This window comes from Numenius arquata, chromosome 6 (assembly GCF_964106895.1).
Source record: "Numenius arquata chromosome 6, bNumArq3.hap1.1, whole genome shotgun sequence".
Taxonomy (NCBI): domain Eukaryota; kingdom Metazoa; phylum Chordata; class Aves; order Charadriiformes; family Scolopacidae; genus Numenius; species Numenius arquata.
This window is the reverse complement of record NC_133581.1, coordinates 46028214-46041894: the sequence shown is the minus strand read 5'-3', so window position 1 is coordinate 46041894 and position 13681 is coordinate 46028214. Positions and strand designations below refer to the sequence as shown.

The following is a 13681-nucleotide window of genomic DNA, read 5'->3' as shown; positions in this document are numbered from 1 at the left end:
CCTGACCTTTGCTTCTCTTCTCCCAGTGGTCTGAAAATGAGATGCAGAGATTACTGCCTTGCAGTAACAAGGACAGTGCTTTTTAGGCTGCAGTTTTGCACTGCTAAAATGCACAGCTTTTCCTTAATGGGGTGCTCCTGCCCCTTCCCCTCCTCTCTGTCCAGCATTAACCCTTGCTTTTATCTCACTGCAAGCTGTTTTTCAGGGAGTTAAACCAGCAGAAATCTGCTTGCTGCCTCTTCCAGAGCTGGTGTTTCCTGGTTTAGCTTTGCAACACACTCTGCAGTCAGAAGAGTCCCCGTGGTGGTAGGAACAGGACTGCCTGTTCCCATGACACCTGTTAGACCCCCATAACTAATTATGAAATCAGCCATGTTAAATATTAGACAGCACATCTGAATGTATCTTTCTCAGCAGGTAAAGGTTATGATCCACAGGGATAATCACAAGTGTTGTCTTTCATTGCTCAAAGTCCTCCCTCTGCTGTGGATTCTTTCATGCGTGCATCATCCTTGCTTTTCTCCCAGTTCCAGAGGCTGCACAGACTGGAAGCCCGCATCCTTGTAATCCCAGAGGAAAACAGGCGGTGCTGCTAAACCTTTAGCTACACTGTAGCCTTCCTCATCCTTGCCGGCACATCGCAGAAATAACTTTCATAGTGTGGGGACTCCACATACTGTTGCAGTTTGTGGGGGCAGTCATATAAAGCTATGATGTCAGTGGCATCATGAGCCGTGGTGTTCCGAGGAAATTTACGTCAGTGACTAAGCATGAAAAAGAGAATCTTGTCCCTGTAGAGCTGATTAATAACAGATACCGAGTGTAACAGAGATGGCATTTCACAGTCCTCAAGGGGAATGGGTAGGGGGTGGGACTTGAGGTAGTGCAGGACTCCAGGTGACAAGTCAGGGAAATGTTATCAAAAGGGTCATACTGTCCTCGGGTCAACCTGACACAGCTGTAAGTGCTGGCTAACTCTTTGTGTAAAGCCAACTGATGCAGCAGTGCACAAATCTGGCAACGGCTGTCACAGAGCCACAACCTCAGTCTGTATTAGAAACCTAGTGGGTGTTATCTTCAACTTCCAGATGTCTTCTGCATTTTGACTTGCCCCTTGGGATAATCTGTTGCCTTTAGTGCAATCATCTAGAAGCCAAGCTGTGACAAATTCTGCAGAGTTATGTAAAAGAGCAGCTCAGCTCTCTGCCTTGTCATTACACACTTGATTCCAAATGAGGATGCAAATAGATCAGGTGCTCCTTACATAATTTTCTCCTCTCGTTCTTTGCTTGTCATGGCCAAGAAACACTTGTTCCTGCAAGACCTTGCCCACTCCCGTGCCTGCCTGGCACACAAGCATAGCACAGTTTTTAGTCTGTTATGTACTGAATGAATAAAAGACCCCCATGATTGCATTTAGCTCATCACCTCAGCTTTAACGACAGCCCTATGCTATGCAACGCTGAAAATCCAGGTTGGTTTGTGCTTTTGCTCTCCTCTCAAAATGGCTTCCAGATGAAGCAACACGCCGTGTTTTCCACGCTCTGGGACAGCATTAACGCCACGCTTAGTTTTCTTCCCCACAACAGGCAGCTTTCGTATACTGCCGCCAGTTACCTAACCCGGGCCGGGGGGGGCTGACAAGCGGCCCTCTGCCCACCGACGAGGGGCTCGGGGAAGGCCCGGTTAATAGGGGGGACAGGGACAGATAGCGAGGGGCGCCTGCCCCCAAAACTCCCCCGCGAGCAGGGCAGTGCTCAGACCCCAGGCCCTACGGGAGGGCTATGAGCGCGGCCAGCCCTGGAGCAGCGACACCTCAGACTCAGGCCAAGACTCACCGCCCCCTCCCTGCCCTGACCCACATTCTGTGAGGGAAGGGGCGGGGCCGCCGCCTCCGCCAATGGCCGCGCCGCGCCGCCGTCACGTGGGGCGGTGAGTGATGCGCGGGGGCCGCCTCCATTTCGCAGCGGCGCAGCAGTCGGCAGCCGGTCGTCGCTGAGGGAGGAGGGAGTTGCTCGCTCGCCAGCCCAGCGCCGACTGCCCCGCACCGAGACCCGCAGCCCAGGTTCGCGACAGGCCCGGGGGAGCGTGGGGGCTTCCCTGCGGAGCGCCGCGGGTGGCGCCGGAGGGAGCAGGGTCGGTGGTGCGGGGAGTTCCCGGCTGTACAGCCGGGCGGCCTCCGAGTGGTGGCCGGATTTTCTCGCCGCTCTGGTGCCCTCCGTGGGGTGGGAACCGTTGGCGTCGCTGTTGGGCGCGGCCCGGGCCGCCATTTTGCGGCGGTGCGATGGCGTTCGCTTTTCTTCCCCTTGCTGGGAGGGGGGGTGGTGGTGCGTCGGCGTGTTGTGGGCGGGGCTGCGGGCGGAACGTCGTGTTCCCATTGGTTTAAGCTAAGGCGGGCCCCACATGGCTCCTTCCTATTGGGCCGGAGCGGGGGCGAGGCCGGGCCGCGCGCCTGCAGGGGACTGCGGCAGGGAGGGCGGTGGGGGCGTGAGTCAGCGGGCAGGGCCGGGGGCGCGGCGGGCAGGGCGCTGACAGGCTGGGCGCCGTGTCTCCCGCAGCGAGCTCCGCCGCGACCACAGCCATGAGCGGCTGCCGCGTCTTCATTGGGAGGCTGAACCCGGCCGCCAGGGAGAAGGACGTGGAGAGGTTCTTCAAGGGATACGGCCGCATCCGGGACATCGACCTGAAGAGGGGGTTTGGGTTTGTGGTGAGTGCGCCCCACCGCAGGGTTTATGCTGTTAATGCGCTTATGTGGCAAATAACCGTTTGTTAATTTCTTAGAGATCTAATTTTTTTCTATGTCTATGCTTTTGCTGTTGTGTTTTTGCAGGAATTTGAGGATCCAAGGGATGCAGATGATGCTGTCTATGAATTGGATGGAAAAGAGCTTTGCAGTGAGAGGTGAGGCACCCTATTTGATTAATACATAAGCTTGGCTACCTAAAATAGGAAATGAGTCAATTTTGACTTGCATTGTGTTATCAGTACTGTTTGAACGATTTTGTGCAGTGTTCTCTATAACTATGAAGAAGTATATAAGACAAAAAATGTGAACATATATGATTTTCCATTTATTTTTTTTTTCCCCCAGGGTTACAATTGAGCATGCAAGAGCACGCTCTAGGGGTAGAGGCAGAGGGAGGTACTCTGACCGTTTTAGTAGCCGCCGACCACGGAGTGACAGGAGGTATGTATAGCTTTGAACTGACATAGCTTAAAAAAAGAATACTGTGGAGTCATCTGATCCAAGAACTTGAGCTAGAATGAGATATTAAAAGGCGTCATTTGCCCTTTTAGTTAAATCATTTGATGTGGTGGTAGGGTGGTGAGGATTACAAAACTTATCAGGTACGCTTATCATCTCTGTGCTTCCTGCCCCAGAGTACTTAATGCTTGTCCTAGATTACTCAGGGCATTCCATAGTTAAATTGTAGTAGTAATGGTGATGTGCCGTTATTGGTATAGCCTTTATTATTATTAATGTGGTTATATTCTAATTACTAGTAAAAGTCTCAATTGTTCATTTCCAAAACCAGAAATGCTCCACCTGTAAGAACAGAAAATCGTCTCATAGTAGAAAATTTGTCTTCTCGAGTCAGCTGGCAGGTTTGTTGAAACACGATTAACTATTTTGACTTCATTTAATGGGTATGTAATGTAATGTAATGTAATTATTTTGTAAAATAATTAATTAAACATTAAATATAATTTATTAAAACTGTTTATGTAATTAATGTAATTTTAAATAACATAATTTAAATATTTTCAATGAAAACTAGTTAATTTTAATTTATAATAATAATAAATGTATATTTTAGAGGATATATATTTATTTTTTTCTTGTTTTTCAAATCCATTTTAACCACATATTAAACCCTTTATTTGCCAGCCTATCTGTGTCGTTGGCCTTATGACGAGGAGTGCCTGTGGGTTATCCTAATCGTTCTGTCTTGGTCACTCTTGGTTGGGCCTGGTTGACTTTCCAGTCAGCTCCTACAATGTCACTTGGCCACCTCTAGATCTGTGTTTGCCGGTCTAGACGTAATCGATGCACTCCTTAAAGTGCCACATTGCAACGATCCCAGAGCGTTAACGAGATCTGATTCCTAAGTTGAGAGCTGTTCTTCCTGTAACGCTTCCGAATAAAGAGGTCCCGGTCGAAAAGAGTTGAAAGATACGAAATTAGGTGGTCGTTGGAATCCTGATCGCAGTAAAGTGGTCCTTGGTAACATCAAGCGTAGAGAATGTCTGGATCCATCAATAGTCTCCTAATAAGGGAGGGCAGTGCGATTAATGGCTTCCATCGACTGGGTAGTGTTCGTCAAGTGGGTGGTGAAGAGCCAGTCGGGCATATGTCATGACGGTATCTCCGGTCGCTTAAGGCAGTTTGCTGCTTGGCTAGCCTAGGGAAATGTTAATAAAGGTAAAGTAAACTATATTTTTAATGACATATGGGGCACAAAATAATTGGTGTTATGTAAATGTAATTCTGTTTGCATATAAGACTCTTAATGTAAATGGAGACTGAAATAGTACAAAAATTTATGGGTAGTATTTCACACTCAGTCCAATAGATATACAAATGTACTTTTTTATTTCTTTCTCTCTCTCTCTCTCTCTTTCTCTTTCTTATTTAATCTATATAATCTTTGTAGACTAATATTTTCCTTAATGTTAAGATACATTATGAGCATTTTGCTTAAAGCAATATGCTTTTTTCATTTATTTCGTGCCCTGATATAGATAATTCAGTTTTGATAGAATACAAGTATGGCAATTGCCATGTTTGTAATTTATCTAACAGCTTCTCTTTCAGTAGTCATAAGTTTCTTTTGTTTGTTTTTAATTATTTTTATATAGATAAGTATTAATGTCACTTCTTTGCATAACATAACTGGTCTTGTGTTAGGATCTCAAAGACTTCATGAGACAAGCTGGGGAAGTAACCTTTGCGGATGCACACAGACCTAAGTTAAATGAAGGGTAAGTCTCTAAAATAATCTCTTGAAAACTGTAGAGTAATATTTGTACGTGTAATATTTGGGGAGAGAAGCTGGCTGCTTTCATGCTTGGCAGCTGTTCGTGGTTTAATTTAGCTGCCCTTTGAAAATGCATTCTCCGGTATTTGGGGAGGGGAGTTCTTCGTGCTTGAGTTATGACAAGGGATGACTACACTGAGCACTGTGAGTTTTTTGAGTTGTTTGGGTTTTTTTCCCCAGAGTATGTTTTTGCTCTGTCATCAAAAATACAACTTGTAATAGTGAGCTCTCTGGTTTTGTTTTTATTTTTTTCTGTAGGGTGGTTGAATTCGCCTCTTACAGTGATTTAAAGAATGCTATTGACAAGCTTTCTGGTAAAGAAATTAATGGAAGGAAAATCAAACTAATCGAAGGCAGCAAAAGGCACAGGTATGGATTTATACTCTCCTAACTAGTGCTCCGCTAAGAAAGCTTTGAAGTCAGTGGCCAGGAGACCGAACTGGAGACTGGTGAATTGCCTAGTTATTGTTGTGGTCCGTGATGTTTCCTTGCTGACACCGATGCTCTTTGTTTCCTCAGTAGGTCCAGAAGCAGGTCACGGTCTCGTAGCAGAAGCTCGTCCAGGTCTCGTAGCCGTTCCCGTTCCCGCAGCCGCAAGTCCTACAGCAGGTCAAGGAGTAGGAGCCGTAGCAAGTCCCGATCAGTTAGTAGATCTCCAATGCCAGAGAAAAACCAGAAACGTGGTTCTTCCAGCAGATCTAAATCCCCGTCGTCTGTGGATCGGCAGAGGTCCAGATCAAGGTCCAGATCTGTCGACAGTGGCAACTGAACTATAAGTAACTTGCCCTGGGGGCCCTTTTTTAAATCATACTTGCTAAAACTTGTGGTAAGTATGTGACTTTCTGTGGGGAAGGGTTTGGATGGGGAGGGGGGAGGGATGGGGGAACTTTGTAGATGTGGACCATGGTGGGAAGGGTTATTGACTAATTGTATTAAATGTTTTTGATAACCCTTTTCTTGCTCACATTTTTTGTGAATGTCTGAAGTGTATAGTTTGTGTATATTGGTAGAGCTCTTTATAACTAAAGCAGACAAATTTTTTTGTACTCCAGAAAAAAAAAATCATCTGAACACTTAATGCCCAGTATATTGAACTGTGAATAGCAACTCAGAACACTAGTTTAATTCTGCAAATTAAACTAATAGCTTTAGGCATCTAAGAGCTCTACATGTGCTGTACATAAAGCTTTATTTCAGAGGGTATTTTTTTGTGCTTTTGAACCATTGTTGCAGTTATAGGTCAGCAGATTAAGTGCTGGTCAGTACTGGTAATAAAACGTTATTTTAAAAGCTTTTCATTTAATATGACTTGCACTACACTAAGAAAATGCCCATTTCACTGCCCTGTGGTAATAATATTCTATAAAGCACCCTAATTCTTGATACTTAAGAATTAAATAGCTAAAATAAAGTATAAAGAAACCCACCTCTGCTTTCAGTGTGTCCTTAATAAAGTGTCTGTGACAACGCCTCATGTTGTTGGACAGTGTTAAAATGTTTTTTAAACGTGAGTCCACAGCGGAGCTATGGTTGAGTGTTTTGGGCGTGGGGGAGTACTTGGTTCCTCTTAAATACATCATGCTGTGTCCCTGGGTATCTTTATGTTCTGAAATAAGGACCTTGACATAAGGAGAATCGTGCTGTCATGGTTCGTAGCAGAAAGTGGAACGGACAAGTCATTTAGGTTTTAATCTCTGTTTGGGTAACGAGCGTGGAATATGAAAGTGGGGTGTGGTCAGCATACTTCATTAGTGTGTTTGTGCACGTGTGTGTGAGAAGACATTGAGGTGTGGATAAAGCATATTTTTAGGCATTATTCCTCATTCTGGAGAAAGAGGAGGGATTTTTAAGGGGGTGGGAGTACTGCAGCCTGTGTCTTAGCGTTTGTGCCTTACGGGGGCAGCAACCCTTTGCAATCCCTGTGTTTCTCAAACGCTCATCTGTGTTGCAAGAGAGAGCTTCAGAATTTAATGTAAAAGATAATGTGTTTTCTTATAAACTGCTTCGCAAAGCTACTCCAGTAACCCACCAACACATCTGAAAGGATCTCTGGGGCCTCGGCTGGGTTTGGGATTAGGTTCTGGGAAACGCAAGGCGCTTCTGTTTGGAGTGAGGTCTGGCCTTGGGGAAGGTTGGTCGCCGAGTGTCTCTGCAGACCCTGCTGCCTTTTCCCTCTACTGGTGCAGGGTTCTCTTAAGCATTTTCCAAGCGAGCTGTTGTGCCTTGGGAAACTGTCCATTAGGGTGGCACCATGTCAAACGGGGCAGGAGTAGGCAGTGAGCGGTGGTTGGATTGGTATGCAGTTAATTGGATTATTACTAATTGGTTTTAGGGAGGGGGGAAGCTTCCTTCTCAGAGGTCAGTAGTTCACATGCTGGATCACCTTAAGAGGTGTGGAAGGAGAGGGCTTTAACTTCTGGGGGTAAAGGCGCATTGGCTGGAGGGTTGGCTGCATTTCCTCAAGACAGCTGATCCTTTCTGCTTGTGTGAATGATCGAGGGCATCTGTGTTCAAGTGGGACTTGGCTCCAACAGGAACCCAGGTGGCTGAAGGCACCTGATGGTTGGAAAGGGGTGGGATTTCAGACACTTCCTTCCCTCAGGCCAAATACAAAGCACTACCTCCTCTACAAACAGCTGTTCCAAATTCTGTTTCTGGACCACACCACTTGCCTTGCAAGCAGCGTGAGTAAATTTCTGCCTTTTAGCTGGGGAGATGATGAAGCTTCTGTTTAAAACAAACTCCCAGCCTTTGCATCACGGAGGGTTACCTTGACTTCCGGCCAGAAATGATTCCGCGTTTATGAAGCTGAGGTTCTTGGTACCAGCCTGTTTATTCATCTCAGTCCAGGTGGATCACGTCAGGTTACAGTGCCCGCTTAGCACGTCAGAGGTGTTAGTGTCAGTCTTACCTCATCTGTGGGGTGACAGTAGCGAGGTGGTGCCTGAAGGGGTGGTGCATTAGTTTACCAACTCCTACAAAGCAAGGCTTTTCAAGTTCAAGACTCGTGTCTTTCCAGAGGTCCAGATTGCTGGACCCAAACGTGATGCAGTTGGGCAGTTTGCACAGCTGTGTTGGGTTTTTGTGGGCTCTGCTGTGTGGTGCCCCACAGTGTGCGCAGGGTTTGGAGAACGGGAGTCACCAGCAGTCCACGGGCTGCTCAGCTGCATCCTGGGTCTTTGTGGCACCTCTACTGAGAAGTTTTCACACCTCACTTCGGGTCTGTGTTAGAGAAATTATATGAATCTTCAGCATTGTCTTTGAGAGTTGCTTCCCACACGTGCCAGCGGGACAATTACAGGTAAGTGAAATTAAAAAATGGGGGCAGTGATTTGCATATGTGCAGAACTGAGGGGAGTCACTTGGGATCGTGGCCCTAAGCTGTCCCAAAGGGTTGTCACGACGACTTGGAAGTCACTGGAAGTCTCCTTCATGGGCAGGCAGGGAGAGGTTCAGTCTGGAGGGAGGTCTTTGGGAAATAACAGTGAGGGTGCGGGTGGCTCCGTGGGGGTCCCCTTCTCTGGCGTGAAATGAGCATGTAAAGCCTTACACGGAGCTGCTGGACACCCGTAGGCCGGCTGCAGGAGGTGGAGCTCGGAGGGGTGGTGGCAGCGGCTGCTGCAGGACCTGTCTGTGTTGTGTTCCTGGTTCCCCACTGTTTCTGCAGGGTCTGGCCGCTGGTTTTGTCTCTGGAGCAGTAACCGGGTCCGCAGCTGCGGGCGTCATTTTTGCTGCATCTGAAGAAAAAGGAAAACATCCTGAGAACAGGCAGTTCTGAACCCAGGTTATGGAAATGCTGTGACACAGCTACAATTGGTGTTGCCAGGTGATTTAAAGCAAAGGGAAGGAACTTGGAAGTCCTGTCAAAATATTTAGGCCGTTTTGTTTCCAGTCATTTGTGAATCAGAGCCTGGAAAGCCGCCCTTTTAATAGTGTTGCAAACACCTGTATGGCTGTTTCCAGTATCAGCTGCTCTGCGCTGCAGGCACGCACACTGCAGGTCCAAATGGAGTGGGATTTTTTCCCCCAGTAACAGTCGTCCTTCAGCTACAGCTACAAGATAGAGTAAAGTGCTCCTGTAGCAGCTGCTCCTCTGTCCCAAGGAACTGTAGAAAGCTGGTCTGGAAGCATCAGAGGGATGAGTGATGGAGGACCTCATGCATTCTCCACCCGTCTTTGCAGACACTCAGCTGGGCTTTAGCATTGTGGACCCGCTGAAGCTGGAGAAGAATCTACCTTGCATCTATACCAATACTGTATGTATATTTTAATTAAGCTCGGATCTATTTATGTACTTCTCTAGCACAAGATCCACATGTTGCCTTCCTTCAGCTGCAGTACTTGACTGTTCTGTCCTTTTCCTCCTCCCCCTCCTCCAAAAGTGATGCCCTTCAGTGAATCTCAACAGTTTACAGTGAAGCTGGAATTGGTTGCATTAAAGAATATCTGATGTTCTGTAGTTTCAGGGGGGTGTGTGTGTGACCATTCTTGTCATGTGCTCAGTGGAATCATAGCCTTTGCAGGATGCCCATCCTAGTTTAAGCACAGGACTCTGAAAACCTCGAAGCACTGATAATATGGATAGTAGATAGCTATAGAAAACATTCTGCTAATGAAGGAAGTCATAATTTCTGATTTCTTCAGTTACCTATGAATTTTTGCTTGTGATTTTTATTTAATTGCCTGGGTGTGGTAGCTGAGTTAAAGGGCAACCCCATTCTGCCCTTAGAAAGCAGCAATTTATTGGCAATTATATGTAAACGTACGTGGTTTGGGTTGGAAAATGTAAGAAATATAGGAGCAAAGCTGTACTTGCCACTTGGTTTCTTTAGTCTGTCATGGATCCTGAAGACCAGAATGAGCAGAAGTCCCTCTCCCAGCTGGAACAGCAAGTAGAGGAGAGGGAAGAAGTAGAGGGGGCCGATGATCTCTGGGGCGAAGGCGACCTTGAGGATAGTCGAGCAAAGCTGTACGTTCTGGCAGCCAGTTTCCATGCAGACTGTCCGCCTGCATCTGAAGGGGGAAAAGTTAAATGGATGACGGAGTTAATCCACTTTTTAGACAATTTAAAAAGAAGCCTGCCTACCTTGCTGCCGCAATGCTTTGTTTATTCGCCTGTGCTAAAAGCTGCTTTATGAGGAGCAATGCTGGCTTCCATCCCTAGAAGGTTTTGCCTCGTGCTCCCTTTGCAACGTGCAGAAACAGATCAGGCTATAAATGTGGATTTTGTGCTTAATGGTGTTTGGACACCTTGTGTCCCACACTGGGAGGTGCAGCTTCCTGCAGGGAAGGAATCTGCTGCCAAGGTGAAAAGAGGAGTCCGGGGTATGACAGGGAGAAATAGTGAGGCTGAGTGGGCCTCCTGCCGGGGTTAGACAGGATGACAAAGGGAAGGAGTGGGTTTTATATGCAAGGTTTTCATCCTGAATTCCTGGTGTTTCAGATGGATGCACTGACTGGTTTGGGATAATTATCAGCTGAGGAGCTGTTGTGTCACTTCAGGCTTGGTCTCTCTTGGTATTCCCTAATTCTTTGTTGTTCTTTGGTGCTATTCCTTCTCTTCGTTCCCCACCTTCATCACTGAGAGGCTGGTAATGTATACTTAGCAGGTCACTAGTGACCTCAAGTCAAACCCATCCATCTGGCTTGTTCAGTGAACCCGCATAATGTCCTTTCACCCCTTCCGTGGTGTTCAGGTACCTGTGTCAAAAACTACTCGGGCTGCTCCTCCCCTATCCATGGAGCTGAGCAGAGGTTGAACTCATTTCTCTTCTCCACTCAATGTGTGGAGTCCTGACTTGGGACCAGCTTGCAGTGTGTCTGCTCGTACGCCTAGGGCCCGTTTTGGGTGACTGCAATCAGTGTTTGTTTTACAAAAGTACATTCGTGTTGAAACCCACGTTTTCACTGTTGTTCCGTAGACCGGAGCTGTCATACCTCTCTGTTCTTCTGGTGACAGAGAGTGAAGGGAGGGGGGAGTGGAGGAACATACCGGTCATTAAGCTTGAAGACTGCGGAGAGAACATAGCCCAGCAGGAATCCAATAAAAGGCATCAAGGCAGAAGATCCCAGGAGGGATGGTGAGAAGACGACCACGATACTGCTTCCCACACTGGCCACAGACAGAAGGATTATTGCAGCAGATGACAGTAGAAGCACAACCATCCCTGCCTAAAATAAAAGTTGTCAAGACAGGGACAAGAGAGAAGTCCTCAGCAAAATCTGCCTCAGCTGTTGGAAGCGGCTGTACCCAGTTCCCTGTCCATCACATATGTAAGTATATAGTGAGAATGCATAAGTGCCTTTCATGGACATAAGTGTTGCAAGTAATCAACAAGAGACCATCCTGAGGTATTACCTTAAACAATTAAGTACCTTTCTGGTCTATGTGCAAAATGACTGGTGCTTGCTCCACCAGCCACTTGTTTCTCAGGTATTGCTTTGTGTCTCTCCGTCCAGGTCCCTTTGTGGGTCTAGTCCACCCAAAGCAGGTGGGGAGGAAACCACTTTACTCACAGGTAGAGTCTGCCTGCAGCAGGTGTGGAAGGTGGTGGCTGCGTTTTCAGACTGTCTCATTGATGTCGGGTGATTCAGCAGGTAAAGCATCTGGGGAATTTTGGGAGGCAGAACACACAGTTCTCCTGCCTGTCTCTCCACTTCGAAGTCCAATTTGGATGGAGTTCCCCAGGTGTTATTTAAAAGCAAGTCTTCACCCCCTTCCTCTTTTGTAGAGAAGATAAATGGAAAGGTGGTGTTGCTTTGGTTATGGCAGTAGTAGGGGACAGTGCCTATGAGGCTCATTAGTGCTGCTTTTAGAAAGTTAAAATGAAGCTAAAACTGAAGCCAACAAAGAGCATGGTAGAAAGTTGCCTACAAAATGATGTTTCTCTGGAAGAGGTGGAGGACTTCTCTTTGGGCAAATATTTTAATGATTAAAGTGGTGAAGTGGATGTCTTTCCTTTCATTGTCCACAACCCTTTCATTGGTTTGTGGCATGCCTTAAAGAAGTTAATATTTCAGTGCCTCTAGTTTTGAAAACTTCCTTGAGGTCCTTGGTTGAAAGGCAACTAGCACAGGGTACTTCTTACCTTGATGATAAAGCCAGTGTACTGGGGTTTCTTCTCATTCAAGATGATGCCGATGGCACAGGGGATTAGCATTAGGACCAGGGAGGTGATTATTCCTTTGTAAGGCACCTTGCCCTCCAAATCACCCTCATGTAGTCCTCTCGAGTAAAGGTAGAGAAGCAGAGGCATTAGTCCAATTGCCAGGACCGTTGAGCATGTGGTCATTACAATGCTGAGATGAAGAAAGAACCCTTCAGTAGAAGAATGATGCTTCTTTTATAGAATACACTCATTTTTCTTACTAACCTGGACACATGGCTTAAATATAAGACTTCACCTTGCTCTTTCCCAACCTGTCACTGAGATTCCCCCATCACTATCAGGTTGTATAAGGATGTGGTATGAATAGACGGGGGGAGGATGACTCAAGTTCTATACAAGCTCAGAAAGAACCCTTGCTATGGATAGAGCTCACATTTCAGAAATTCACGAGTGACAGAGAAATTAATACTTGATATTTTCCTTCTGGATATTGTTTTAACACTAGGGTTTGTTGGATTGTGGGGTTCTGCTAATTCAACGTTTCTCACTGATGCAGCCTCTCCAGACAGCGTGCTCAGTTTACACAGAACTATATGCTGCTATATGGATATATATAGTATATATATGCTATATGTACTGCTGTGTAGAGATGAAAAAGTGTTCCTGCATCCACCTCATCAAGAGCAGCATGCCATATACTTCAGAGAAAGGCACAAAATCCCATTTTATTATAAAACTGGGACAAATTGATTCATTGAGCAATATGGGTGCTTTAAAAACAATCTAGATTTAATATTTCAGTCTTTGTTCAGATTCCTGGGGACTGCTAATGTTGATTAAGCTACCTTCTGAACCAGGCATATGACTAGATTGGCTTGGGCAATGAACACGCACTCAGCTTGCCTTACCTGAGGTTCATGTCCCCTCTCAGTGCCAGACTAAAAATGTTGGAGAGGTTTCCCCCTGGGCAGCAGCCGCAGATGAGGATGGCCAGGGATTCTGTAGCACCCAGCTGGAAGAGCTTGCCCAACACGAATGCTGTCAAGGGCATGACGCCGTACTGAGCCATTACAGCAATTGCCACACCTTTGGGTTTCCTGAGGTGAGATGTGATCTTGGCTATCTCCATTGTACACCCCAGAGATACCATGATGACGAAGAGGACCACAATAAGGATCACATTCAGGGCTTTGTCTGTGGCTTGCTGGCCAAATGGTGGTGCCACACTGGTCAAGGAGGTGCTCTGCATGTGATCTGGTCTCCAAAACTCTGGGCTCTCAGAGGTCCCCTTGGTTTTGTTCATCCTGCTGAAGAGTTTAGAGGTCCCCTCTTCTGTAAGTAGCTGGGAAGGTAAAGAAGGGCTTGATTCAGAAATCCAAATAACATCCAATTAATGCAAGCAAAACATGAGCTCTCTTTCTAGCCACTACTCTTACCGTTTAGCAGCTGTTTAAACAGAAATCTGTGTTTTGAGCAATCAGCTGTGAACCCCGTCCCCTTCAGTAATACGTTGTGCAGTTTGGTGTGGCTTCT

The 13681-nt window shown here is 46.5% G+C and overlaps 2 protein-coding genes across 4 annotated transcripts; one reads left to right on the top strand and one right to left on the bottom strand.

The window, feature by feature from the left end:
* The first annotated feature begins 1932 nt into the window (after nucleotides 1–1932).
* Nucleotides 1933–6464, top strand: SRSF5 (serine and arginine rich splicing factor 5). 3 transcript variants are annotated; one of them, XM_074148604.1, is made up of 8 exons: nucleotides 1933–2065; nucleotides 2559–2707; nucleotides 2831–2901; nucleotides 3092–3187; nucleotides 3537–3606; nucleotides 4910–4983; nucleotides 5298–5408; nucleotides 5559–6464. In XM_074148604.1, exons 2-8 carry the CDS (start codon nucleotides 2582–2584, stop codon nucleotides 5806–5808), a joined length of 798 nt encoding a protein of 265 aa, XP_074004705.1. In that variant the 5' UTR covers nucleotides 1933–2065; nucleotides 2559–2581; the 3' UTR covers nucleotides 5809–6464. The 3 variants fall into 3 exon arrangements, with proteins under 3 accessions (XP_074004705.1, XP_074004707.1, XP_074004706.1); XM_074148605.1 differs by lacking the exon at nucleotides 1933–2065 and having other exon boundaries at nucleotides 2582–2707; nucleotides 5562–5808; XM_074148606.1 differs by lacking the exons at nucleotides 4910–4983; nucleotides 5298–5408; nucleotides 5559–6464 and adding an exon at nucleotides 3890–4179 and having other exon boundaries at nucleotides 1983–2065.
* A 2121-nt stretch (nucleotides 6465–8585) lies between these two features.
* On the bottom strand, nucleotides 8586–13451 carry SLC10A1 (solute carrier family 10 member 1). The gene is made up of 5 exons (XM_074149828.1): nucleotides 13057–13451; nucleotides 12128–12338; nucleotides 11032–11210; nucleotides 9856–10052; nucleotides 8586–8776 (listed from the first exon to the last, which is right to left on the bottom strand). Exons 1-5 carry the CDS (start codon nucleotides 13449–13451, stop codon nucleotides 8586–8588), a joined length of 1173 nt encoding a protein of 390 aa, XP_074005929.1.
* Between the last annotated feature and the right edge of the window lie 230 nt (nucleotides 13452–13681).

Excerpts from the sequence above, each read along its gene's own strand:
- SLC10A1 (XM_074149828.1), bottom strand. The coding sequence starts at position 13,451 with ATGAACAAAACCAAGGGGACCTCTGAGAGCCCAGAGTTTTGGAGACCA. Across the intron at positions 12,339-13,056 it reads AGAGGGGACATGAACCTCAG|CATTGTAATGACCACATGCT; the intron begins GTAAGGCAAGCT and ends TCTTCATCTCAG. Across the intron at positions 10,053-11,031 it reads GTCTTCAAGCTTAATGACCG|ATGCAGGCGGACAGTCTGCA; the intron begins GTATGTTCCTCC and ends TTCCCCCTTCAG.
- SRSF5 (XM_074148604.1), top strand. The coding sequence starts at position 2,582 with ATGAGCGGCTGCCGCGTCTTCATTGGGAGGCTGAACCCGGCCGCCAGG. Across the intron at positions 3,607-4,909 it reads CTTCTCGAGTCAGCTGGCAG|GATCTCAAAGACTTCATGAG; the intron begins GTTTGTTGAAAC and ends GTCTTGTGTTAG. Across the intron at positions 5,409-5,558 it reads GAAGGCAGCAAAAGGCACAG|TAGGTCCAGAAGCAGGTCAC; the intron begins GTATGGATTTAT and ends TTGTTTCCTCAG.